Source organism: Alligator sinensis, unplaced genomic scaffold (genome assembly GCF_000455745.1).
Source record: "Alligator sinensis unplaced genomic scaffold, ASM45574v1 scaffold1035_1, whole genome shotgun sequence".
Taxonomy (NCBI): Eukaryota; Metazoa; Chordata; order Crocodylia; family Alligatoridae; genus Alligator; species Alligator sinensis.
In genome coordinates this window covers 116,858-142,710 of record NW_005842555.1, presented here as the reverse complement: position 1 = coordinate 142,710, position 25,853 = coordinate 116,858, and the positions used below count along the sequence as shown (strand labels likewise).

Below are 25,853 nucleotides of genomic sequence, written 5' to 3'. Positions count from 1 at the left end.
GTGTGTTGGAGTGGGCCTTTTATTTTAACAACAGCGCGGGGTCTTCTTCAGACATGGGGGCCTTTTAAGTTTGAGACGTTTGAAAAGTCTTAAGCAGGAAAAGAAAGAATAATCCAATTTTGAGAGACAGCTGTTCAAGGTCAGCTGAGGTATTTGGGACCGCGTGCAGGAGAGCGACTTGCTCCCCCAAGGCGCTCCTAGGCTATTCTGTGAACACCTGGGCTGCAGTGCGCTGGGTGCTGCTTCTCTTCCAGCATCATTTTAAACTTCAAGAAAGAGGAGAGAAAATCCCTCCTTTGGCTTTCAAGCTGTTCCTACGCCCTAAGAAAAGCAAGGAACAATGGTAGGCACCGAACCGAGAGGTTTATAGAGTGAGGAAAGGCACCTTTAAAGAAAACGGTCCTTAATGAATGTAAATAGGCGAGCAAGAAGTGTGTACAGACACCAGGACTGTTGGTTCATTACAGGTAGGGGTGTGTGCGTGTGTTATGCGCATACAGAGATGCACACGTACACAGATATAGCTGAGAGAGAGAGAGAGGTACACACACATACATACATGTGTGTGTGAGATGTGTGTACACACACACACACACGCATACAAACAGCATAGACAGGTCCTGGGCTGATGTGTTTTTAAAAAATAAAAATTTTTGGTTTAAACCCCAAGAGTTCTCAGATTTAAATTATATATTTTTTTAAAATCCGCTTGTGCCATAAGGTACCGATTGAGTAATTAACTGGTTCTTTAATAGGGCTTCAATTACTTTGTTTCATGATAAGGAAAAAAAAAAAATTCCAAGACAGAGCTACATTCGACATCTGGGAACCGCCTAACAGCTGGCTATCTAATGAATATGCATCTGCTTAAGAGGCTGTAGTCCATTAATAAACCAATAGATATAAAGCAGAAACAATCTTTGTCAGCTTCAAATGAGATTGGATGCAATGTGCTGTGAAGTGTCACCGTCACATTGAATCGAGCGGGTGAGGTTAACAATCAACTCTTTGGGCCCGGTGTCTTTGTGCCTGCGCGCAGGCCTCCTGCTCCCCTCCCCGAGAAGGGGGAAACGTGGCAGAAGCGTTGGTTTCTATTGCATTTTGCCTCATTTCTCCTGGCACCGGCGGCACGGTGGGCACCGGTGACCTTTTACTTGAAACGCCACGCTGGGCATTGTATGACTAATACATCTCTCTCTCCGACAAAGCTGGGGCCTGTTTTTCTGCACAAAGGAATCAAGAGACCCAAGGAACCCGTCGTCCTATGAATAAAGGACTGGGCAGGAATTACAGGACCGGTGATAAAACATCCTCCTGACAGAGCAACTGCGGGTTTGTAACCGGAGTGATGGGATGCTGCGAGCTGTCTCTAATGACAGCGTAGTCGTAAATGCAGAGAAAGATGGAGGTTTTTTTCCTCTGGAAGGAGGCTGCTAGAGCTGGAAGTCCAAGTGTATTGTTAAAATCCCTGATGCCTAAGGAACGGCAGATAGGCTTGTTCCAGCGTGTGCAGCATCATGTGCTGCGCTTGTTCGCAGCAGGAGAGGGGTCAATGCCCCAATGTTGTGCCATAGTTTTGCATCCTTTGATGCTTGAGGACTGGTGGGACGTCACGTGCTTAGGCCAGGTCAGTCTAGCGTCTAGGACAACGGGGCTGGTGCCCTTTGAGAAGGAGCGATGATGCTGGGTCTTGGAGGCAGCGCGCGGGGCTACAGGCAGTTGGGTTCCCCTTAGCGCTGAGCACATAATACACATTAGCACTCCCCTTCGAGTGCAGACTAATCCTGGAAAATGAGGGTTGAAGGGACCTCGGGAGGTCACATCTAGTCCAAGCCCTGCTCCAAGCAGGACCAGCCCCAACTACATCATCCCGGCCAAGGTTTGTTTAGCCGGGTCTTAAACACCTCCAAGGATGGAGAGTCCACCACCTCTCTGGGTAACCTGTTCCAGTGTTTCACCACCCTCCTAAAGAGATAGTTCTTCCTAATATCCAACCTCAGCTTCCCTTGCTGCAACTTAACCGGCACCTGGGTCTGAGAGCCAGGTCTGCACAACTCGCTGCCTTTTGCTGATGGAGACGCAGAGGCAAAGAGCCTGCAGCAGAGCTGGGACGAGCACCCGCGTTTCTGGCTCCTGGGAACATGCAGTCATGGGGTGAGAAACTCTTCCAGGCACGTTTCCATCACGACTCTATTGCAGGCGGGCGCGGAGCAAGCCGCTCGCTGCCGCCCGAGCGATGGCAAGACAAAGCGGCAGCGGGAAGGGAGGCCCTGCGTGGCTGCGGCCACCCTCTTCTGGCACCTCCGCTGTTCCCGGGGGGGTGATCAGTGCTCACAGGCGCCGTCCCACCATTCGAGTTGAAAGTGGTAGTGACAGCGATACCAACTCCAGGCTTTGAAGGGTTGGTTTTCTTTTTTTTCCCCCCTTGCTATGGTCTGAAATAAATTGAGGCCAAACCCCCGCTGGTGTTTTGTCTGCAGCGCTGCCATGGCAGGTGTGGACAATTGAGCGCCAGGTCCGTGCCCCAGCAGCGAAAGCTGCCTCCTCCTCGTCCTTTTGGGTCTCATCTTTCCACTCCCTATCAGATCTGTGCTGCCGGGTATAAGGCCTGATCGTGCGCGATAAACGTACCGGCGAGTGCAAAACGGAGGAGCTAAGTCACGCTCAGCCAGTGCTTGTAGCCATTCCCATCCCACCCCACGTGTGTCAGGTCAGGGTTTCCTCCCTTCTAGCCATGTTGTGAAGCATGGACAAACACCGCCGAGCTTGCCCCTAGGTGAAAGCAGCTCTCTTATTACCAAAGGTTCATTTGAACTAGGGCCAATTTCCCCTTCATCCATCTTCTGCTTTGCACGTCGAAGTGGGGATGAAATCCACGCGCGGTACCGGTGAGCGAGGGATTGCAAGGCCGAGTCCCCGTTGCGACCGCAGCCCTGCAGGGGCTTCGGCCCCTTCTCCAACGTGGGGCTTGGATTCAACTTCGGAAAGCCTGCCCCTTTCTCAGGGATTTGTCATCTGCAGTCCTGGGAAACAATGCAGAACTAAGGAGCACCCAAAAAAGCACTGCCGGGACGTCCCGCTTCCTCTCGCAACTTCTCAAGGTTTTGGAGGCGGCCGCAGCAGTCGTCAGCAGAGCTCTTATCAGTCAGAGCCACGTTCCTCCCAAACATGCGATCTCTCTCTGTCTACATCCCTCCACATAATGAACTGAGCATATCTCGGAGCTTATTTCCTCAGCTGCATACGAATTACCTTGGAAGGTGCTTCCGCTGCCGCCTTGGTTTGGGTTTCAGCAGCTGCGCGAACGTGCAGGAAGCAAAGCAGCCCGTGGCCACTGTCGTTCTGGTTTGGCATCTATCAGTTTCTTGCCTTTTCCTCATAATTGATTTATTAATTATAGCATCTTAATGATCTGTTTAAAATAAATAAGCCATTTACACCATTTCAAAGGTATTTTGTGAGGCTCAGCTGATATTAAAATAGCACCAGCCTTATGTGCTTTTTCAGCAAGTGACCTAATTAGTTAATAAAGTAATTGAATATTAAAAAGGATGTTGCAAGTGATTAAAATTTAAGAGCCTTCAGAACATTATTAAAGCTATAAATCATACATCACTGTTTTAATTTGCATAGCTACAGAATTGCTAATGGTCCCACGTGCATATGTTACTTGGCAATTAGTCTTTTTACAAACTGTTGGTGATACCGGGGGGTTACCAAATTCTTCCACTGCTCCTGGACGTGCGCGCACAGCCCAAGGCCGGAAGATGAACCAAAGCTGCTTTGGAGGCCTGGATGCAGAAGCCACCGTTCAGAGCCTTTTCTGGCCATTTGCAATCACATCTGGACAAGAATTTGGGGGGAGGAAGCTTTAAAGGGATTTTGGCCTCCACATCTGCAGTGTAAGCCGCATGTTTTTAAACTTCCTGAAGTCAAGCAAGCCTCTCGTGTCACTTTTGCTGTGCAGCCCCTACCCCTATCCTAAAGGCCGCTGGCCTGACCACCCTTCATCAGCCACCGCATTTGCCGCCTGCTGTTATGCTGCATTTCCACCGAGAGCACCGACTTCCTTCTGGTCCTCTGCTCCCGTCGATGCCTGAGCTCCACCGGCAGCAGCGACCACGAGCGGAGCGGGTAATGAGCCATGCGAGTCTGAAGTCTAGCCAAAGACAGGGTCGATATGCACCTTTTACACTAACTAAGATCCTATATATATATTAGGGAGAGCATAAGCTTGCATCAACTCGAGCTCAACTTTATCAGCTGCTTCCATGTCACAGATAACAACACCACCATAAATCTTCAACCGTCTTTTACACCTCCCAGGGCTCATAGATTTGCAAGGATTTGATGGGCTCGATGAGTTCATCTCATGCCAGGGGGGTTTCCTGTATTCATCCCTACTTCAGGTTCAGCCGTAGGGCTGGGGGTTGGCTCCTACTATCACAGCAGGATTCAGGCAGGATCGCTGTAGTGTTTCTTCATCAAAGTTTTACACCAGCTTCCACCTGTTATAGCCACGACAGCCGGGCTGCAGAGGAGCAGCTGGAGATATGCCCGGGACGGTGGGACCTCAGCACACGTGAGGCTTTGGCAAAGGAGACGAGGCCGCTGGATCCCGACGACTACGACGTGAAGCAAACACCGGTCTGTTTGCAAGCAGAGGCCACGTGTTACTGAGGCAATGGGAGGCAGTCGACATACAAAGGAGTTTTGGGGTGGACGAGCAAGCTCCAAGTCCTGAACGGACTAAAGCTGGTGCAACATCTCTCCCCACGGGGAGTTAAGGTGTGTGCACAATACACACACTCGCAACACGCACTTCTACTCCCCCAGGGTCTTCCTGCTTCTGCAGAGCCACGGCCACCGCGGGCGACGGTACCCAAGGTGGAGCCCTGACTTCGCAAACACCACGCGCCAACATCCCGAGAAGCTGTCATGATGCTGCCGTTCCCAGCAGCTCCCCGACGAGGATGCTAAGGTAGCACCGCTGTGTTGTGTCGCATCCATTGTTTTTAAAAAATGGTCTCCGCGGGGGGTTGCAACAGGACATCTAACATCTATGAATCTAAGGACGTAGTGAATACAGGTCGTGGGTTTTGAGGGATGAGCACCCCCCAAGCCAACGCCGCGGAGGCGACGGCTCTCAACAAGCCCCATTTCTTTAGCAAAGGAGCACCAAGGCCCAGTCTGCGTTCCCACTTCTGCAGGTTGGCTCGCTCGCTCGCTCTGTGCATCAGGTGGAGAGGCGCATTAGGAAGGAGGAGGTCACCTGGGCAGGGCTGGCTGCGGGCAAGGCAGGCCATCAGCTGGAGAAGGTGGAGGCGACTCCTGCCAGGTAAGAGAAAGTCACCGCTGCCCCAGCCTGCCGGCACGGTGCCAAATCCCAGCGCTGTCAGACGAGTGTGCACATCCTCTCCTGGCATCTCGCTCAGCCTGAAGGGCTCTGGGGCCCAGCAATGCAGCCCGTCTTCGCTCTGCTCACGACCAATCCTGCCCCAAATAGTGCTGCCCTTCCCTTGGTCAGAGGCAGCCTCTCCTCTCTGTTGCGGTGGCCACATCTTGGTGGCCCGGCTCCCCAAAGCGAGCCGGAGCCCTGTTGCCCCTCCCCAGCACTTCTCCCTGGTACCTCGGGAGAAAGGATGCTCGTTAGCAGCGATAAGCCTGCTCCAGCGAGCCGACAGGTTCAGCAAGGAGCCATGCGTCCTTGTTTCGGACCAGAATACAACAGCAGTTCTCGCGCCAAAGGTGTCGTTTGCACCTTGACGGAGTTTCGGCGCTTGCAGCAATGGATGTGCTTTATTAACCGAGACTTTCTTGCATGCACCGGAAAACTTTCCAGGAGCTTCCTCTGAAGCTCATATTGAGGCTGGGGGCAGCAGCCTCTCCGAGAGCCCTCGCGTTGGATATGGTGACAAACGCCAGATCTTTGTTCATTAGTTTACCAAGGGGAAGAGACACGGGGCCGGGGCAGAGGACAGCTCTCAGAGCAATTCACACTCCGCTGCACTAATATTTACCGAGCCTCACATGCTTCGAGACAGCTCAGTCCTCTTTTAAGGGGCTGGGTTTTTAATTAAAGAGCGACCGAAGGAAGGGTGACTTCAGAGCATTTTAACCCAACAAAGAATGACAGGCACGATGCTGCTTTTAAAATAAATTAATTAATACCCACTGTCTGACTCTATAAACCTGTCATTGCAGCAGAAGCGCGGTAGCATCCACCCAGCAGATCCCACGTCACACAAAGCAAAGGCTGTTAGGATACGAGTCGCGCACGGTCAGGTGCTCCTGGCAATCGCTCCAAGTTCCTACGTGCATTTGTACCTCCCGGCTGGTTTTTAAGGCCGGCTCGACAGAGGACAGAGGGTTGGCCTTTGCAACTCATGGGCTCCATCCACTTTTACACAGCCATAGCAGGTCTTGGTTTGCAGAGAAAAGGACACCTGCTCCAAACTCCTGTCTCGGGGCTGGAAAAACCTGGTCAGTATTTGCAGGCAAAGCCAGGCCGTGGCAGGTTACGGAAGGGAAAAGGGCCGATCTAGTCCGGCTGAGATTTCCAGCAGGGATGGAAGACCGCCGGTACAGGTTTGCAGGCGTGCACGATGCCGCAGAGCTGACACCGTCGGGGATCGTTGCACAGGGGCAAGCGGAGCATCTGCCCACATGCAAACTGACCCGTCCACCCCAGTGCATGGGTGTGCGGTGGGCGCCCGCACAAAATGAGCGTGCACAGGATGTCCCTAGCCGTGTTTGCAAATTTGGAACAAGGCTGTTAGCCCTGAGGCTACCAGGATGCACGGGTGTGTGGAAAACCCACAGGGGACACATTAACCATTAGCACTTGATGAGGGGTTTTTCCCCCCTTCCTCAACAAAGACATGATACTACTTCACACCCTGCATCATAAATACAATTCAAAAGTGTATTAACTATATTAGAAAAAACTTCATGTTACAACGGGGCTGAAACCTAAGCTTCGTAGACTGACTAAAGAGACCGATCAATCCCCGAATCCCTGTTCCGAAAATACCGCAGCCTCCAAAAGTGGGATTTTTTTGAACCAAACGTGGCTGAGGCTGCAACCACTTCCCACCCTCTGTGGATAGAGCCTGGCAAACTTCCCCGCTTCATCCAGCTCCTCCTTGTTTTGCTCGACTTCTGGACCCTCCGGCCAACTACAAATAATTCCTTCCAAATAACTTCCTTCCATCACTGCGAAATCCCAGGGCTGGCACCTAAATCTCGCCTCCTTTTCCAGAGCAGAACACACTCAAAAGCCATCGGTGCATCTCCCGTCCGAGATGCTCTCAATCTGCCTCGAATGCATCCTCTTCAGTGCAAACATACCCTGCCCGTGTTGCACGCTCCTGGACAGCGCGCACACTCTCGCAGCCACCTGAGAGAGAAGCGGTGCCTGTTGTTTGACATTTTCACCATTTGCTAATGCAGCCTGGTATCCTGTTTGCCACCTTTCCTGTTGCCGTCTGTTATGCTACTAAGCTGATGGGCTCAGTTTTTCCACGCAAACTCCCACATCCTTTTCCTGACCAGCACGCTGGATTATTGTTCCACTTAACACACTGGATCTCAGGCATTTGTGATGGAAAAAGCCTGTTACATCATTGAGTCTATCTCCCTGCCAATGCTGGATTTAGTCTCCTGGCGGAGGAGATGTCAGAGGCCACTTCCTTACTCTTATTTTATGTACAGGCAGTTTGCTTTCTTTCCTTTTGGTGCCACTGTTTAAAGGATCCAGATCTTCTGATATCCTAGCACACGGTTCATCGTTATTTGCTCCACCTGTAGCCGCACAAACACCTGCAAGGCTCCATGGGCTTAATACCCTAATCTAGGTCTGAGACACACCGCGCAATACTTAATGCAGATGTCCAAGGTAACCCAATCACTAATTTCTTTCAAGCCTAAGAAGTATTCCCCGGTGACAACTGTTTCCAGGTATGTCTTCATACAACACCTATAATCATTGCAGTGCTTTGTCGTCTGTCCTGCCCGCTCCCCACTCCCATTTGATGCTTGTGTCACTGCTGAACAACCAAGGGTCACTGCTTTCCGTGCGGCGATTACGTAGGAGAGAAATAGGCTCGAGAGATTTAGTGTCATGAAAGAACCGGCTCGAAACCCCGGCAGGCTGAAAGCCTCTCCGTGTTCAAAGAGTACCGTCAGCTCCCGCCGCCTGCCCTGCCAACCCAGTCGCCTTCTGATGTAAAGGAAGCACCGGCAAGGCTAAAGGAGCACTTCAGTCCTAGGATTTCCAGTGCCAAGTGCAACGACGTTTTTCCTGCACCTCCCACTTAATTTGATAAGACATTTCAGATTGGTACCAACCTGGACTGCACCCGACCCCAAGACCTAAACTGGAAGTTTTCATGCTGCCCCCTGCAATGCTCCTGAGCTGTCCAGGAGGTCTCAGGTTGCAGTAAGGGAGGTTGAGAGAGTTTTCCCTAATATCCAACCTCACTAGGAGGGTGGTGAAGCACTGGAGCAGGCTCCCCAGAGAGGTGGTGGCATCTCCATCCTTGGAGGTGTTTAAGGCCCAGCTAGACAAAGCCTTGGCTGGGATGATGGCGTTGGCTTTGAGCGGGGGGTTGGATTAGATGCGATTTCCATCCAACTCTCATTTTCTATGGGTCTATGATCTCCCAGGGCCTGTGGCAAAAGGCAGTGCCGTGCTCTGCTGATGTTAGGCTACCTTAAATGCAAACGGAGCAAGTTACTCAAGGGCTGGCACTGAGTTTCCAATGAGATATAATAGCAGTTTCTCCCCAAAATGCCTCAGCAAGCTCCTTCCACTTACATAGTGTTCCTAGACTCAATTTTGCCACCTGCATAGGTATCACGTTTACCGAAGAAACTGCCGTTCCCCCCCGGCTGCGAGTCCAAGCTGCTTTCTGAACGGGTTCCTCCGCGCAGCTGGCTTCCCCGGGGCCGCCAATTGAATATATTCAGTATCGATGGGACATGCCAATGTTGTCGCTGGGGCTTGTTATATGGCGTGCGTCTCTTATTGCCGGCTCTGGGGCTGTAAGTATTCAGCACTAACTCACTGCTGTGATTCGAACCGGGGATTTCTCTTTCAGCCACTGCCACCTAGTGGGATATGAGAAGTCTTCTTGTAATAAAACCCCCTAGCAAAGGTTTCCAGCCCTCCTTCCCCAGGCAGAGCTGGGAAAGGAAGCAAACAGACAGGTGTTTGCAATCGACTTTAAAGATGCAGCGTGGAGTACAGCTGAAGTGCATCCTCTTGCAATGAAAGAGGTAAACAGGCAAAGCATCCTTCAGCCTTCCCCCCCATACAAAATAGTCTCACAAATTGATATAGGGGTCCCCGCGCCCCCAGGGTATGGCTCATATATCCCTTGTTTGAGCCTGCGCGCGGTGCCCAGCAGAGGCAATGCCATCCTGCTTGAGCTCTCGTCCCGTTCCTGTCGATGCAGGCACCTACCCTGGAGATCCTCAAAAGGAGACTGGACGCGCGCCTTGCTGTGACCCCAGCACGCTTCCCTGCCCAGAGCAGGGGGGCTGGACCCAATGATCTGATGAGAAACTTCTGTGAATTATTTGGCTTAAGAAGTTATTGACCACAAAAAAGAGTAATCCAAAGCCCTAAATGTTGCAGGGGGCTTTGTTTGAACAGTGCGGTTGCTAGTTAGAGGCATACCCTCCATACAGGGAGATGTGGACGCAGGCCCGGGCCAGCCGCTGGCACCAACTTCCTACGAGGTGAGCCGCCCCGCTGCCCAGCTGCGTTGCATGAAGCCGGTGACCTGGAGAAGACTCCTCTCGGTTGCTAGTGACACAATAAAACAAGGGTGGGGAGGCAGTGGCAGTGCCAGAGTGATACAGAGGCAAGCAAATTAAATGCGATCTCAATCTATTACGCTCGAGAGCCGAAGCCCAGCAGAGACGACTAGCCCACCGAAGAGATTGGTGGTGATATTAAAACCATCTGTTTTTATATTTGCCAGGCACTGAACAAAGCACAAGGGAAGGTGATAGAAGCGCAAGGGACAGGCAAAGGTCACGGAGACAGCTCCTCGCTGCAGCCCTTCTCCGCGGCACCCAGCAGCTTGTAACAAAAAAAAATCACCATCCTTTAATGAAACCTTAAGTTTCTGGCTTCGTTGCTAAGAAAGAAAAACTTTGTGAACATGACCCAGCGCGCCGCTGTCTCAATACATCTGAAAACAGGGAGGAGGTGGCCACTCACTTGCAATCAGCCTAATTGGGCTGGATCTTCTGCTCAGATCAGGTGCTCCTGCTATTTGTTATCCAGTTCATATCTGCTTTTTTATTAGCTCTGAAACATGCCATTGAAAAATATGACCATTGTTGAACTATTTTGCTGTTCACTGCATTTAGCAGAAATACCCCCCTACACACACACACACACACACACACACACAGATTAAGAGCAGGTGCTGAAGGCTACCTCTTTTTCCCCAACCTGACTCATGAACACAGAGTGGAGATCAAAACATGCTTATTCGGTAAAATTAATATCTCATTTGCCATAATTTGTGCAGTTCTGACCACAGTTCAAGGGGAGGGAAACTTCAGGGACTGAAAAACAAAGCAAATAATCCCAAATTTTAACAAATGTATTTTTTTTTTCTGAAAGAGGTTGCTATAAGTAGGTAGATAGGCAGGTAGCTCTGTCTTCTTGAATGCCTTATCTATTTGCAGACAAGGTTCCTTGGGTGAATTTGATATCTTTTATTAGACCAACCCTATTTGCAGCACTGTCACACTTGTCTTTACCCGCAGTTGAAGTCAGGACTATTGCAATTCATGTCTGCTCTTCCTGCTTCAAGGCTGCAGTGTGGGAAGGTGTTGGAGTGCTTAAGTTAAGCACATGCTAAAGTAATTTCCCTGAAGTCAATGGACACTGCCCGCGTGTTGCAAGTGGAGGGTGCTGAACTGAAGCCTGAAAGAGCATCGTATCTGCGGAGAAAGAACGGGCTGCACGGGTGCTGACAGCTGTAACTCAGCTCGCAGGACTTGCAGAGGTGGAGCCAGACCCGCAAAAAAGAGAGCCGACTCCTTGCATAAGATGGGGAGTTTCTGGGAGGCGATTACCTTGATTACCTGCAATGCTTTTTAATTTAAATGAAAGTCAGTGACCTGGAGTGCTCACTGTGAACCCAGCCAGACTCGCATCATTCTCCTATTGTAAGTTACTGGCTTTTTACTGGAGTTTTGTTTCCCCCTCCCCTCCCAACAGGCCCCAACTTTGCAATAATGAAATAAGGTTTTTAACAAATATGCAGCTATCTGAACTAAATGGCATGAAAGCAGAGAGAGAGAAAGATCTCTGAAAACACCACAGTCCAGCAGCTCCTCAAAGGATTGACAAAATCAATACAGACAGACCCAGGGCTTTGTCAAGTACCTGAGGCCAATAGTAGACTATGGATGGTGGTCTTAATTCTGCAAAACACTTACACCCGTAGGGTATGACAGGTGCTTAGGTACCCAGCTCCATAAGGCCTTTTAGGAGTAAACAGCACAAGCTGGATGATGCTTAATAGTCTTGCTTATGGTCTGGAGCCTCAAAAGCAGGTAACTGATGGAGGAAAGCCAGCAACAGAGTCTCTCTCTCTCTCTATATATATGAAACCTGTGCATCCCCAGTGGCTGTGCAGTTGCAGTGTGGACAAACAGACCTTTATAGACTCCACCATTTTGCTCCATATTTGCACAGCAGAGCCTCGGGCACTGCCTTGCAGGGAGTAGCTGAACTCGCATAACTAGCTTCTTTCATCCCAGGGTATCAGCGTGCTTCACAAACAGTATGTACCCACATCTCCATTTTGCAGTTGGATAATGGATAAACCATAGAACAAGAAGGTTAGAAAGGCTTGCCTGAATCATACAAGTCAACTGCCGAGCTGGGACACGATGGTCTCTACTGCCAGTCTTCTACTCAAACCACCGGGACAAGAAACACACGATTCCCTTTACGGCTCGTTACACAAATTAACAAAGCACCAAGAAATAACCTTCAAACTACCTGTTACACCGAAATATTTATTGCATTGCAGTTTCAGCACTTTGTACACAAATATTTCTCTCTCAAAAGCATAGTAATGCAAATTCAGTTATATTCATAGAAGCAATTCCTTCCAAGAAATAATACAAAGATCAGGAAGACAGAGATCATTCGAAGCAAGTTATATGCTCATCCATGACGGTTTTACCAGATCACGGTTCTTCAGGCATCAAGTAGAAATCTGCAGCCAACCCAGGTCTAGCCACGTACAAACAAGTCATTTCAAGACTCGAGTGCATGAATACACCTGACACCTGCACGTTTCTAGTGTGCTGAGACACAAGGCTAAAGGTTAAGTGCTGGAAGAGGGCAGACGCTCTGGAATCGATGCATTATGGTTTTGATATTACTATGCAGCACTTGTGAAGTGCTAGATCCTCACAACGCTCTTGTGAGATAGGCAAGTATCGCCCTCGTCCTAGAGATGTGGAAAGCGAGAGAGCACAGAAGCGACTTGCCAAAGCCATACAGAGAGTTTATGGCAGTTGTGGGATTACAACTCGTCAGCACCCAACTCTCACTCCTGCATTTGGCGGGGTAGCGCATGCCATCTCCTTAGGTTTCAGTTATATAGCTATACACATTTGCAACCGGTTAATAAGTCCCAATCCATGCAGTTATGCCGGACGCATGCAACCATCTGAACGAAGGTCAGCCCGTCAACTCCCCAAATAATGCCCCTTTTGGTTTTTAAAGAAGTTGAACGTTTCTCTCCATTCCTAAAACTTAAAACGATCTATAGAGTGGAAGATACAATGATACAGCTGCACTTTGCTCTGAAGCAGCAAAAATCAAAAGCGATTGCTAAAGGAGCCGGAGCAGCTTTCATTTTTTTTTCCTGAGGGAGAGCACCGTTCTTTTGAGAGGAAAAAAGGATGGATATGTTTTTACACAAACTGATCAAACTCCTCTTCACTCTAAACGAATACAAGACAGACTGAAAGTCTCAGGTGTACTAATTTTCTTCAGCTAAGTCGTCCTACTGTATACTATGAAGCTAGAAGCTAATAAAATAGCTATCCAGGAACATCAGAAGCCATTTTTCCTTCCTTGACAGCCTTTCACTTCTGTCACCTAAGAGCAAGAACACTTACGGTGACATCTAAAGGGGCTTGTAAACATCAGGAGCCGAGCCATCTGATATTCCTCCACTCCAGCAGGCCCTTCTCCTCCGCCCCCAGGAAACGAGTAAGAATCACCGAGACTCCAGCCTACCCCAGTGCAAAAGAGAGAGGTTGCTTACCTGGTTTTTCTTCTCCCAACAGGGTTTCCTCTGCAAATTTTGGAGGCTGAATCAAATATGCCAGTTAGCATGGCAGGGCTTGGCTGTGCCCCCCTAGAATCACTGCATTTCATGCGCTGTAAAATATGCAGAGAGCTAACGTCATGGAAGTATCAGAGTTCATTTGCTCCCTTAGTTGTCCCTGCATTGCCTAGTGTCAACCACCCAGCTTGGACCAGATTATGTTAAAGCTTGCAGGCAACAGCTGGGGAGTTATACAAGTCAAAGAAAACCAGTTTTATCAGGTAAGAAAGCTGCTCTCCTCTCTAATCATGGCTAGCTTTCTCATCATCCAGTACAGGACTGGGGCAGTCAAGAAATCCCAAGGCTAGAATAAGGGCAGATGCAGAGCTATCCAGGCAGGGAAGCCTGGGGGTGGGATACCTGCAGCAAACAACTGGACTTTGGGCATTTGTTCTCTCCTAGTGAACTTCAACCCCTTTGCTTACATCCAGCAGCTGCCATTTTTGTCTTGGGGTCCAGGCGTCAAGTCAGAAGAAGGGAAATATCATCTTACGCCTCCAAAACAGGGTGTTTCCTTCAAGGATGATCTACACCTTGAGAGAATGGGACTCGCCGTATTAGCTGCCCAGGCTGAGCCCCTACTTTCAAAGTATGTAGCAGCCACTCGTCTTTCCCGCAGCGGTCAGACAAAGGGCCTGGACAAGGTTTTAAGGCACTGTAACTGAGTGAAGTTCCCATTCCTTTCTGATGGAAGTCCAAAGTTACCCTTGCCCCATGCCCCAACTCCTGGCATTTAACAGTTTCGGTAACAGGAAAAAAAGCCCCAAAATAAAGGAGAACAAACCTCAGATTAAAGTCTCTCAAGCTTATGAGTTGGGAAGACATCGCAGGGAACACTTCAGTCCGCTTCTGCCTCCTCCCTGGCAGAGCACTCCAGACCCAACTGCATGGCCCTCAGCTAATGCAAATGAGACACACCTGTCCTGACTTCTGCCTGAACATTTCCCCTTCAGGCAAGGCTCAAGCACCTGGTAGAAGTAGGACACTGAAGAGGTAGGAGCGTCCTATGCCCTGCTACAGGCAGCTATGCAGCCGGGGAAGCCTCCACGTGCTTGCTTCTCTGAGCCCCTAAAAACACGCGTTCCTTAAGAGCCTCTCAAGGTGAGCCGACATTGCTCCCATGCAGGGGACACCTTGCTTACCCTGACACCCGTCTGGCGTGAAGGCCCAAGTGGCTGCACACTGAATGACCCTGGGGAAAGCCCTCCAGCCCCATGTGCTCCCTCACACCTGCCCACAGGTGTATACTGAACACGTGGGTTGGTCCCAGACTCCTCTAAAATAGCTGCTATCAAACCAGGAGACTGAAGAAAAACCTGTAGCCTCGAAAGAAGAATTTCCCCTTGGCAGGATGCTCCCAAACCTCTTTTCTATTGTCTGTAACAAGGGAAATATGTCTCCAAGCCTTTAACACTTTTCTTTCATGATCTCCCAAAAATGATCTGCCCGCGTAGTTTGCTGGTATGCTTAGATAGCCCCTTCTCAGGAATACACCTACAACTGCAACTACTCAAGTGCATGCCATTAGATTTTGATGCAAATCTCAAGGAGTACATGCATGACCTGAAGAGGATTTTGATTACGAAAGTCACCTAGTGTGCACTGACTTCACATCTCCAATTAGTTGATTTTTGGCCATATCCCCTCCATGCTGCGATATCCTTTAAAAGCCAGGCAGAACAGCTAAGTTTGCATACCGACTTATGATGCCTTGTAGTCTGATCTTAAAGCTTGCTCCACTCTGTGATCCCTGCGGGAGGGATATTTGTCTAGATCAGAACAAGACCTGATAGCATTTGAGGTGAGGAGGGAGCTATTCCTACCAACAGATCGGCGCCTGCTTCCAACATTTGTGGAGCCCAGGGAAAATCCACAATCAGAAACAGTGACCCTTGTCCTCGTGGGAGAATGAACGGCTCAAAAGAGACAGTAAACACACACCTGCATTTTCAGTGAGAGGGAGGCAGGAAGGGAGTAGCTCTCTCTGGTAATCAGTGAAAATCTTTAGGCAGCAACCTAGACAGAGGCTAGCCTAATTGGAGGAGGATGTGAAAACACTTGACACTTTCTACCACAGTTGGCCACATTCCTTCAGAATAAGGAAGCTGAATGCTAGAGCCAGGCTTAAGCACCGTCTGGCATGCTGGAAGGAAACCATTACTGCCCTTTCCACAAAGGGAACCAAGACCATGGTACCCATAACCATATTTAAACACAGAAGTTGCCAAGTAGGGTTATTCTTACTCCTCTCTTTCCCCAGGCTAATGACACGATCCTGATTTCAAACTATCCTTCCCAACCTACATTACAAATCTGCTTACTGACCCCCCTGTCTCTGCACAAGTGCAACTATAGCGAATGCAGTTCCTATCCCAGGTGATACAAGGCTTTAATTTAAGAGACCAGTTGTGCTTGAAAAGATGTTGTGGGTTGGGTTTCTGTTTTTTTCTTGAAGTAGGTTGTGTTGGCAATAAATAAATAAGGGATTACAACATATTCGACATTACTGTGACATCGCAGTTCAATTCCAGTACCTTTCATCACCAATACAGCTGATAGAAAAAAAAATCCATGTTTTCTTTGTATTTTAGGACCATTTCTAATAATTGCCAAGCTTTCCATGACACTTTTCTTAAGGCAGTGTGTTTCACACACCGTGTAGTGCTGCTATCCGATCATACAGACTGTTCACAGGAGCTAGACAGAGTGCAATCGCTACGCTCCTCCATCTCAGCGTATTGCTGATAGTCTAACCCCCAACTTTCTACCTTCACATTCTTGGTTTCCTAAGACCCCAGCAGCTCCTGCTGTTTGTTTATTATCTGAAGTTTTCGCACTGCCTGCTCAGTCTCATTTACAACGATGCTATGGGGACTGGCAGAAACAGTCTGCATGTAGGAAACAAAGAACTTAAATTGTGTGTCAAAACATCCTGGGAAGTGAAGAAGAATACAGGAAAGAAATATCTAAAAACAATGAAACAGAAGGAAAAAAAAAACAAAATTATTACCTTTTCAGAGATTTAGATGAGGTAGAGGAATTCATTCCAGGATTTCGCATTAGACTGCATTTACATAGAAACTTTTACTGGAAGTGCTAAACACATACAAAAGAAACACACAGGACCATTGCTGACTAAGATTCTTGCTGAGTGACAACCAAATTATTATGAACCAAGAGACAAGGTTCATAATAATTGGCTTGAAAGATGGATTTTAAAATAAAAAAATGAAAGAAAAGGTGGCGAAAAGGAAGGAAATTCCAGATACTTGGTGCTACAGCGGAGAAAAAAAAAAAGAACATTTTTAGAAACAGCAAGGAGATAGTAACAGGGATCAGATAGGAAAGTGAGGGAAAACAAGTAGAGGATACAGCAATTCAGGCATTGAAACAAGAGCGTAAGAGAAGTTTAACAGACAACATGAACGATGGGAATCCCATGAAGTGAAGAAAGGAACAACACGAAGGGTTAGGGGGAAAAAATGTGAACTAGTTGCTTGGTACTTAATCATCTAGGGTGTCCAAGGTGAAAATATGGAAAGAGTAAATCAACAGCAATGCAGAAATTAAGGCACAAACAAGCAGCTCGAGGTGAGGAGATTTACTAAAGGAGAAGTAATAAGCCTGCGGGTGTTTAGGAGGTGATATCTCTGGTTAAATCTTGTAGATGAGAGCGGACAGAGTTGCTGGACTGAAGTTCATTCCAACATCTAGACTGAAGGCAGCATCAGAGAGTGAAAACAACGGCAGTTGAGCTGAAGGAAGAACATTCATCTTAGTCGTATTGAATTTAAGGCAAGTGACTCTCATCCAAGTGGAAACAGAATTGAGGCAGGTAGAAAAAGAATTATGGGTAGAAGGAAAAGGAGAAACACCACTGAATGTCACCACGTAATTAGTCTAAACAGAGATAAATCGCATCGTGTAAGGGCCATGGTAAAAACAGAAATAGGGGGTAAAAGAGGACTCTCTTGGAGAGAGACTCATTATTAGAGAGGAAAAAGCAGAGAGATGATGAGCTCAGGCTACCCTAACAAATCAACCAGGTAAGAAGAAAGTCTCTGGAGTGCAGCGTCAGGAAAGCGTATGATCAGAAGCAAAGCAAAGAGTATTGCAGTGACAAACTCTCATCTGAAGTTAGGGACAGAAATGAAGCCTTTAGTTCCAGTTTAAACAACTGGAAATGCCTGTAATCAGCCAAGTGACCAGAGAGAAATTTGAACTGGCAAGGCGCAGAAAGAGCGTGCTGAGCAAATTACGTGCAAATAAGAGAACAAGCTTTTGCTCCAACATTTTAGAAAGCGATGCAGGATGGTATATGGGGCTGCAGTTGGAAGAGAGGGGAGAAGCAACAGAAGGCTTCTTAAGAATAGCAAAAACAATAACCCAAAAACAGGAGGAACTGTGCCTGAAAAGAGATAAGCATTTTCAGTGGCCAAAGTCTTGGTTCAGGCAGTAGAAGGCAGTTTTAGTCACAAGGCTACGCTCAATTATAAGAAATTATAGCACTTTTTTTTTTCTACTGAATTTGCAGAATCTTGCTGAATTTGGTTGGTTCCCAAATAATCTCCAGTGCCTGTGATTAGATTCCATTTCACTCAGTTGCTGCCATCCCTGGATGAATCTGAACTAGAGACCCACAGGCTTACTGATTAGCCATTAAGCCCCTAATTATCTGCAATGCCTGCATAAAAATTTTGAACCATCCCACTTAAAAACACCTGGTTCATGTGTCCAGAAACTCTTGTTAAATCATTTTCATAATTTACAAAAGTGTCAGGTATGTTCCTAACTAAAAGCAATGTGATTACGTAGTACTCGAGACAGGAGGATTATGCAGAAGTATGATAATATAACCAGTAAGTTTTGTGACTTTGTCATGCATAATGTATTACAAGATATATTATAACGCACTAAGGTATCCTTTCCCCTCCCCCTTGACCCATGAATAGCGTTCCGGACACATCTAATACTTGTTGTAAGGAAGGGAGCTGCTCTATAGTATGAGATAATTGGAATTAATTACATGAGTAAATGGGTGAAAATAAATTAGAGGTCCCACTGGGTATTCTAGCAGTTTCTGCTCACTCTCGATCTCAAGAATGGCTCCTGGAAACAGTTTAGATACACAGCAGCTCTGGCTGCTCTTCAGTGGTTTAGGTATGAACAAAGCTATCAAAATAAAGCTACTCTTTTGCTACAGTTTGGCTTTAATTTTTATACTTCATTAATTCGAAGCACATCTCTGAAGCTCAGTTCAGATGGAATTCAAAGCAGCATCATTTGTAGAGATAGGAAAGCATCACGAAGACTTGGATCCTATCAGACCTGCTGGTGAGGTGGTGCCTCTAGTGTCAACAGAGGGAACCTCAGAGGTGCTCAGTTACAGTACGGCTGTGCTCAGCACAAAAACTTATTTTAAAAATCTGACAAGAAAAGTACATCACCGTGTATAACGCTACAACAAGAAATAGAAAAGACTGATTTCCCAGGTGCTTCCTCCCATTATAACACTCGCAGAGGAACTCCAGGGAAGAAAGCTCCTGGACTGACATTGCTAAGTGCTTGCTGATAGCGTGGGAAGGCAGCATGACACAATGGGTAAGAGCACAAGCTTTGCGCTTAGAAGCAAGCACAAATCCTGTCTCAGTTCCCTGATATAAAGAGGAATTTTAGGTGGTGCTCACTGAGATGCCTCAGACCATATCACAATTCAGTCCTCGTTAGCAACAGGCTTGAACAAAGGGACTGGGGTGCATGGGCAAAGCTAGGCCTGGTAAAAGGGGAAACTCTGGATTCTTCATTTACTTGCATTTAAAAACTATTGACTTTGTCAGTGAAAACTGCTTTTGCAAAAACTTAGAGGAAGTAGAATATTTAGGATTGGGCACTCATTTTAGACTGTGTAAAATTACATGTTCTTGAAGTGGAACAACATTTTTGTTCCAAACGAAGCACCCTAATTTCACTTCCCGACACGCTTCCTGAAGCCCTTTAAAGGGACCAGGGTCCCTGCCAGATCCTGCCAGTTTCCCCTCGCCTCACAGAACTGAAGTGTCTTGCTGAATTTGTCCCAAGCCCCTTGACAGAGGTGTAAGACCGGCTGCTCTGGTAGCTACTGCTTCAAGATGCCCTGGCAAGACAGACATAGCAATTTCCCCTATCCTGTTACAATTAAAGAATGGGAATCTAGTTATAATACCATACTGCTTCACAACGATGCTTAGCCAGAGCTGTAGCTGTGATTCATGCTATTGATTAAATATACTGACTCAGCCCTGCCAAGTCAGTGCGCTAAGTGGACAAGCAAGACATTCTCTCCTCGGATAAATATCTGGTTTATGTGGCGTGTGAACACCTGCTGATAATCCACCTTGGGCCTCTTTTTTTTCCGGGGCTGGCTTCTTGCAGTGGTAGCTCCTGCACCAGTGCCCTCTGTCTGGGCAGTCCTGCCTGGCAAGTCAGCCTCGTTTCTGACTGCCAGAGGCAAGCTGTCACCTGCTGTCTTCTTTTCTCCACCTCTGCCCACGTGTTTCTGCGTCTCTCGCTCCTCTTCGGCTCTCCCCCATCCTGACCCAACTTTCCGCCCGAGCGGCTGGGGTTCGCTTGTTGTGGCCGTCTCCTCTGGCTCAGTCTTTGTATCAGCTCCCTTCTTTTCAGAAGACTCCTGTAGTTTGAGCCTGTCAAACAGCTGTAAGGGAACACTCAGTTAAGTGGCCACATTCAGAGAAACAGGCTTCTCATTCTCCACGCTCAAGTCAAATTTTGAGCATGTGACCAACAATCAGCATATGTAATAATGTATGACTGCTGAACAGCTCTTTTTACCACTGCAGTCACGGTTTTGGCATATCATGACTACCGAAAGCAACTATTTTTGTGGGCGATGTCTTTTATTAGACCAAATGCATCAAATAGACTTAGGCAAGCTTAGAAATGAATCTGACAATGCAACAGCACTGAAACTGGAAGAGATACTCCATTTTATGTCAGTACTTTGGGATTTGTGCAACATTAAACAGACAGCAGACTGGCATGTCAATCCCAAATAGACGGAAAACCTATCCTAGTATGGACTCGACTCCTTGGCTCGTTTTGTCCCTGTTGATAAACATCCTCTCATGCAGTTTGGGAAAACCACGAGCATGCAGGCTCCTACTCCGGAGCGATGCACAGGAGTGATGGTTTCGTGACACTGCAGGAGACAGGAAGTCAATATCTAACGCCAATTAGGCTGTTTTTAAAAGTGCCATCAACAGCCCAAACTGAACTTGTAAAATATAGCAAAAAAGCATTTTTGCTTCTCTGAGTTTTTCCCGTTCCAATAAAATCTGGAGTAGGTACATTTCAGACATAACCAGGACTTTCAGGTTGATGCTACATATTTCACCACAATGAAAAGTAAGGTATACAAGGCCAGTTAACATGCAGGCAGAAGGCTACCTACCCTGGTAAGTGTGAGCTGGGGCTCATTGTAGAATGCCTTCCCCAGTACAGGTTTTCTATACGTTTCGTCTACATCTGTTAGGGCCTGAAAGATAAAAAAGGAAAGTTAAAAAAGGAAAAATAAAAGAGGAAAACAGCTTTATAAACCATAATACACAGCTCTCTCATCTCATGGATGATCCATTCGAAGGACACGCCATGTTCTGGAGTAGATTTCCAAACAGCCAAAACACACTTGTTATACTGAGGTACAGAAACAGAGGAGCCACAGAGCCTAGTGGCAATTTCTACTCTATTGCCTAAATCTTCCTCTTCTCTTCAGGCCTAAACCTTTTTTTAATACCCCAAGATGACATTGAGTATTCCCACCCTGTTTCTAACCTTCTCTCTCACTTAGGGATCACAGTCCTGTAACGCCTCACTCCATTCAGTCTCTTTTTTTTGGAAATTTAGGGGGAGCTTCCCTTACCCTGTTCTGGTTTCGTAGCTGATACCTAAGAGAGGAAACTGAGGGGAAGAAGGATTAATAGAGCTTGAACGTCACCAGTGATTTACTTCTCCCCAAGACTGTACGCAACATCCAGCAATCTCAAACCACACTGCAGCCTCTGCACTTCTCGCTCTCTCCAGCATCTCCCAGTGCGCACCTAGGCTACAGCGCAGTGTAACAAACAACACTTCATCTCATATCTCATGACTAATAGCAAGATGCTAAATGATTAAATGGCAGAACTTTTTGTAAATGCTAGCAAATGAGGAGCTCCCTTCTTGACAGTTTAGTCAGGAAAAATGAGACTCAAAACTGAAAACCAGTGATCAGACTGTGTCCTTGTTGTTTTAATATCAGGAAATGGGATTCTCTTTTTAAAGAATCCTCCAAAGTACCAACTTGCCAGTCCACTCCCTGTCTGGCACCGATGTTTCCAATGCAGTAGCTGTAAATCAAAGAGCAGCACAATAGTTACCATATTCCAGAATTTGTCAAATGCGACCAGAAACCCCGTGCAGACACCACGCAGTCCTTTGAAAGTGCGAATATGGACGTTGATTTTCACGCCATCTCGGACACAGCGATGAAGCTCCCCAAGCGGGCTGCCTTCATGAACTAGAACAGATATCAAAAACCATTGGTCAGCATAGCGCATTTCATACAGAAAAAAATAGAGGGCCTGGTTTGTTTTAGATACCTAGCAAACCCTACCCCCGTGCTGTTCTATAACACAATAAAACAGGCATTCCACCGTGTTACCATGTATTACACACACCCATCTGTCATTCCCAATACAGAGAACCTCCATTTATAGTCAGATAACACAAATTATGATATAGGAAGGCCCCTTCTTAACACAGCTGAGAACTAAATGAGCCTTATCTATTAAGGACAGGAACTGTTTTGCTACATCTCAAAAACATCCACTTCTTCCCTTATGTTTTAGCATTAGGATTAAGGAACAGACTCCTAAAAGGGCCAGCAAAGCCATAACTGCCTACTGCGGTCAGGACACACATTCTCTGAAATGAATGTCACTGTTAAGCTAAAAAATTAGCCAAATTGTGCCAGCAAATTTTGGCACCTGATCCATTTACGGATGTGTTAATTCCCTTTATGAAGAGTCTAAAACAACAGATCACTAGACATTCTTTGATCCAATATCCTTGGTCAATCTAATATAATGAGAAATTCTTGTTTCAGCAGCTGACCACTGCAGTTCTCCTTGCCAGAGTGCCTTTCACACGGGACGAGCTGCCTGGATTAGCTGCACAGTATTTACCCCTGGGTTCTCCATCCCGTGACAAAGCAGCAAAAGGGCTGATCACCCAGCATGGAGGAGATTTGCTGAACTGCAGTTTTAACTCTTTGACCCACAGTGGACAGATGCTACAAACTCAGGGGAAAATCATACCTTCCCTGCCACCGCGTGGGCCTAGGCTGCAAGCACCAAGTTAAAAAGTGAATCACCTGCTGCACAGCTCCCTGACAACACAGTGGTAAATGTACCTAGGCAATGCCTCAACTACAATTTCACCCTCTGTTACCATTAGTGGAGCCGTTTCAATGACAACTACAGGTGGCAAGACAGCCAGAAAACCTTTTATTTCAGATGCCTGAGGAAGGGTCCCGCGATACCCAAAAGCTTGCCTACGTCTATACCAACCATACAACTGGTCCAATACAAGGTGATCATCACCCACAACACAGGATTTTTACATCTCGCATATTTCCTGGACCACGCTGACGACATCAGCTCAACGCTACCATGAGTTAGATGCGCAATTCCAACCTGCTCACACAAACTACACATTTAAAACCTCACATAATTGGGAATATATTTTAAATATACAATAAAGATGTACCCGATGGTGTAGCTTCTTATAAAAACCAACCTGAATATCTTCCTCATTTCTACCACCCCTCTCACTTACCAGAACACTAGGCATTTCAGCACCGGCAAGAAACATTGTTTTTGCATCACTTCTGCATCTATGGAAGACACATGCTGTTCCCACATCTTTAATTCCTGTCCTCAGTCTCCAACTTCATTTGATCGCAAGGGCAAAAAAACACATTATTCACAACACACTTCCATAATCTGACATTCGTTTCTCAGGAAACAAGCAGCAAGTCAGGTAATTCATCTCCGCAGAACATACCTGCCTTGCAAACATCAAAAAGCATTATACCCAGGCTCTGCATGCAACTATTTTTGCCCGTGGCTTTATCCACGGAGGTACCACTGTTGATCATCACTTTTTTCCATCAATGCAGAAGAAAGCTTCACCTAGTTAGCGACATCCTCAAAATCCAGGCCCTATTTGTACAAAAGATAAATGTACATTTAAATTTAATAGCTTTCTAGTAATCCCTTAGAAGGCAGGTATGGTGAGCTAGAGGGCAGCTACTCCAACCAAGAAAGATAAAACGAAGTCCCAAATTCTAGTGAAGTGTCTTTCCTTGGGGGTGGCTTTAGCACAAAGCACGTTCAAAAACAAGAGCAAGGCAACGAAGAACACTTTGCAACCGCCACCAGGTGCCTTTCCTGCTTTCAGCAGGCTGGGAGAGAGAAGTCACTTGCCCTTGCTGCCAGAAAGGCAACTTTATAGCAGCTTCTCCTCCGCTTTTAGTCTCACCTTAGATAACTTATGGAACAGGCAGGAAGCCTGGCTTCCCAGGTAGCCCTTTACATCACAGGGTGGGAACGATGGGGTGACTTCACCCCTGGTCACAGCTATCTATGAACACCACAGCGTGAACGTGCGGCACAGGAATATTTATCACAAGCCACACATCTACTAAAGCGCATCTCATCTGAATATCCACTTACTAACACAGACAGACCAGTCAGATACATGCAGAGAGTGTCCAGGACCCGGTGACTAGGACTTCATGAACTCGTATCAAGGCCCCAGCAAACTGCAGAGTCCCAGTATATAGTACATATATTGTGTGTGTGTATAAAATGTGCGTGTGTGGTTTTTTTATATTTTTATTTATATATAAAAAACACACACACACACACACATATATAAATATAAAGTGTATGTATATGTGTGTGTGTGTGTGTGTGTGTGTATATATATATATATAGAAAATGTACATGGTATCCAAGCTGTAACCGTATTGGTCTAGAGGAAAAGGCAATCAGGATGCATAGTAGAGATGATATCTTTTATTAATTAAAGAATTAAAGCAATTTTTTTGCAAAAATCTTGTTGGTCTAATAAAAGATATCATCTCTATCACAAGTCCCGATTGCCTTATATATGTACATAGTACAGTACATAGAAAGCACAGAATTATGGCTATAAAATATTCTTAAAATACACCATTTCACAGCTTCTCATACGTTAATTAAAAGGCGAGTTGCGTCACAATCTTCTTCAAAACCCCACATTAAGGAGTGATTGAACAAACATTTACAGCACGTTTCCTTTCCAAGCCATTTGACTTCTTTACTGGAGACATGAGCACTGCCCTGTCAGGACCGTTCCTTGCACAGACTTTAAGTCTGGCCCATAATTTTGCAACCCAGGTATCTAACATGAAGTCTCTCGACACACGTGTAGGCCCAACCCTGCTAGGAATCCCATGCGAACTGGCCTCAAGTGTTTGTGCTGAGCCTCCGTTATTTCAGTGGGATTGCCGGCACCGGGACTCGATGGGTTTCCAAGCGCGCGTCAACTCTACTAGCCTCGGCACTGACATGCCTAGATATGAACATGTACGTGGTAGCCGTGTTGGTCCGAGACAAAAAGACATGGAAAAAACTAGAACTCGTGGTTCCAAAATGATACCTTTTCTTAGACCAACTGGAAAATGGCAAGAAAATTGTCCTTTTCTGCAAGCTTTTGGGAACCTGACGAAGGGACTTGGATTCCCAAAAGCTTGCAGAAAAGGACAAAGTCCCTTCGTCAGGCTCTGGGAAACGTGTAGATGGTACAAGACGGGGACTTTTTACCATCTCGAACCATCTACACATTTCCCAGAGCCTGACGAAGGGACTTTGGTTCCTGAAAGGCTGCAGAAAAGGACAATTTTCTTGCCATTTTCCAGTTGGTCTAAGAAAAGGTATCGTTGTGGAACCACGAGTTCTAGCTTTGCGTACGTGTTGGATACAAACGTGGGGTTTTAGTTGTCGCCGTGTCAGTCTAAGGACATGGGCAGGCAAGGTTCACTGGGTAGATGCAATCTCTTTTATTAAACCCACGGAGTAGTTGGAAATTTGGGTAGACGCGATCTCTTTTATTACACCGAGTTGGTTTAATAGAAGAGATCACATCTACCCAAAGAACCTCGCCTGCCTAAACGTGAACACCAACGTCCAGCTTTCTTTCAGGCGATCACAATTTGCACTTTATTGACCACATTGAAGACAGGGGGGGCATGACACCACCCTCTCAGTGCTGGAAGTGCTACCCGGCACCCACAACAGAGGTCGTATTTATCAGCACCCCTTCCTCAGCACCGCCCCTCCCCCACACTCATCTCCCTCCCCCCAAACTGACCCCTCCCCCTCTCCTCTCAACTCC

General features: G+C 47.0%; 1 protein-coding gene across 2 annotated transcripts; it reads right to left on the bottom strand.

Moving 5' to 3' along the window:
* Positions 1 to 8,575: 8,575 nt before the first annotated feature.
* Positions 8,576 to 24,298, bottom strand: LSM11 (LSM11, U7 small nuclear RNA associated). 2 transcript variants are annotated; one of them, XR_003095980.1, is made up of 4 exons: positions 21,791 to 24,298; positions 20,827 to 20,910; positions 14,164 to 20,070; positions 8,576 to 13,432 (listed from the first exon to the last, which is right to left on the bottom strand). XR_003095980.1 is itself a non-coding variant. In XM_025213875.1 (3 exons), the coding sequence occupies exons 1-3, from the start codon at positions 21,968 to 21,970 to the stop codon at positions 19,666 to 19,668; spliced, it is 669 nt and encodes a 222-aa protein (XP_025069660.1). In that variant the 5' UTR covers positions 21,971 to 24,298; the 3' UTR covers positions 8,576 to 19,665. The 2 variants fall into 2 exon arrangements, 1 of the variants encoding a protein (XP_025069660.1); XM_025213875.1 differs by having other exon boundaries at positions 8,576 to 20,070.
* Positions 24,299 to 25,853: the final 1,555 nt, after the last annotated feature.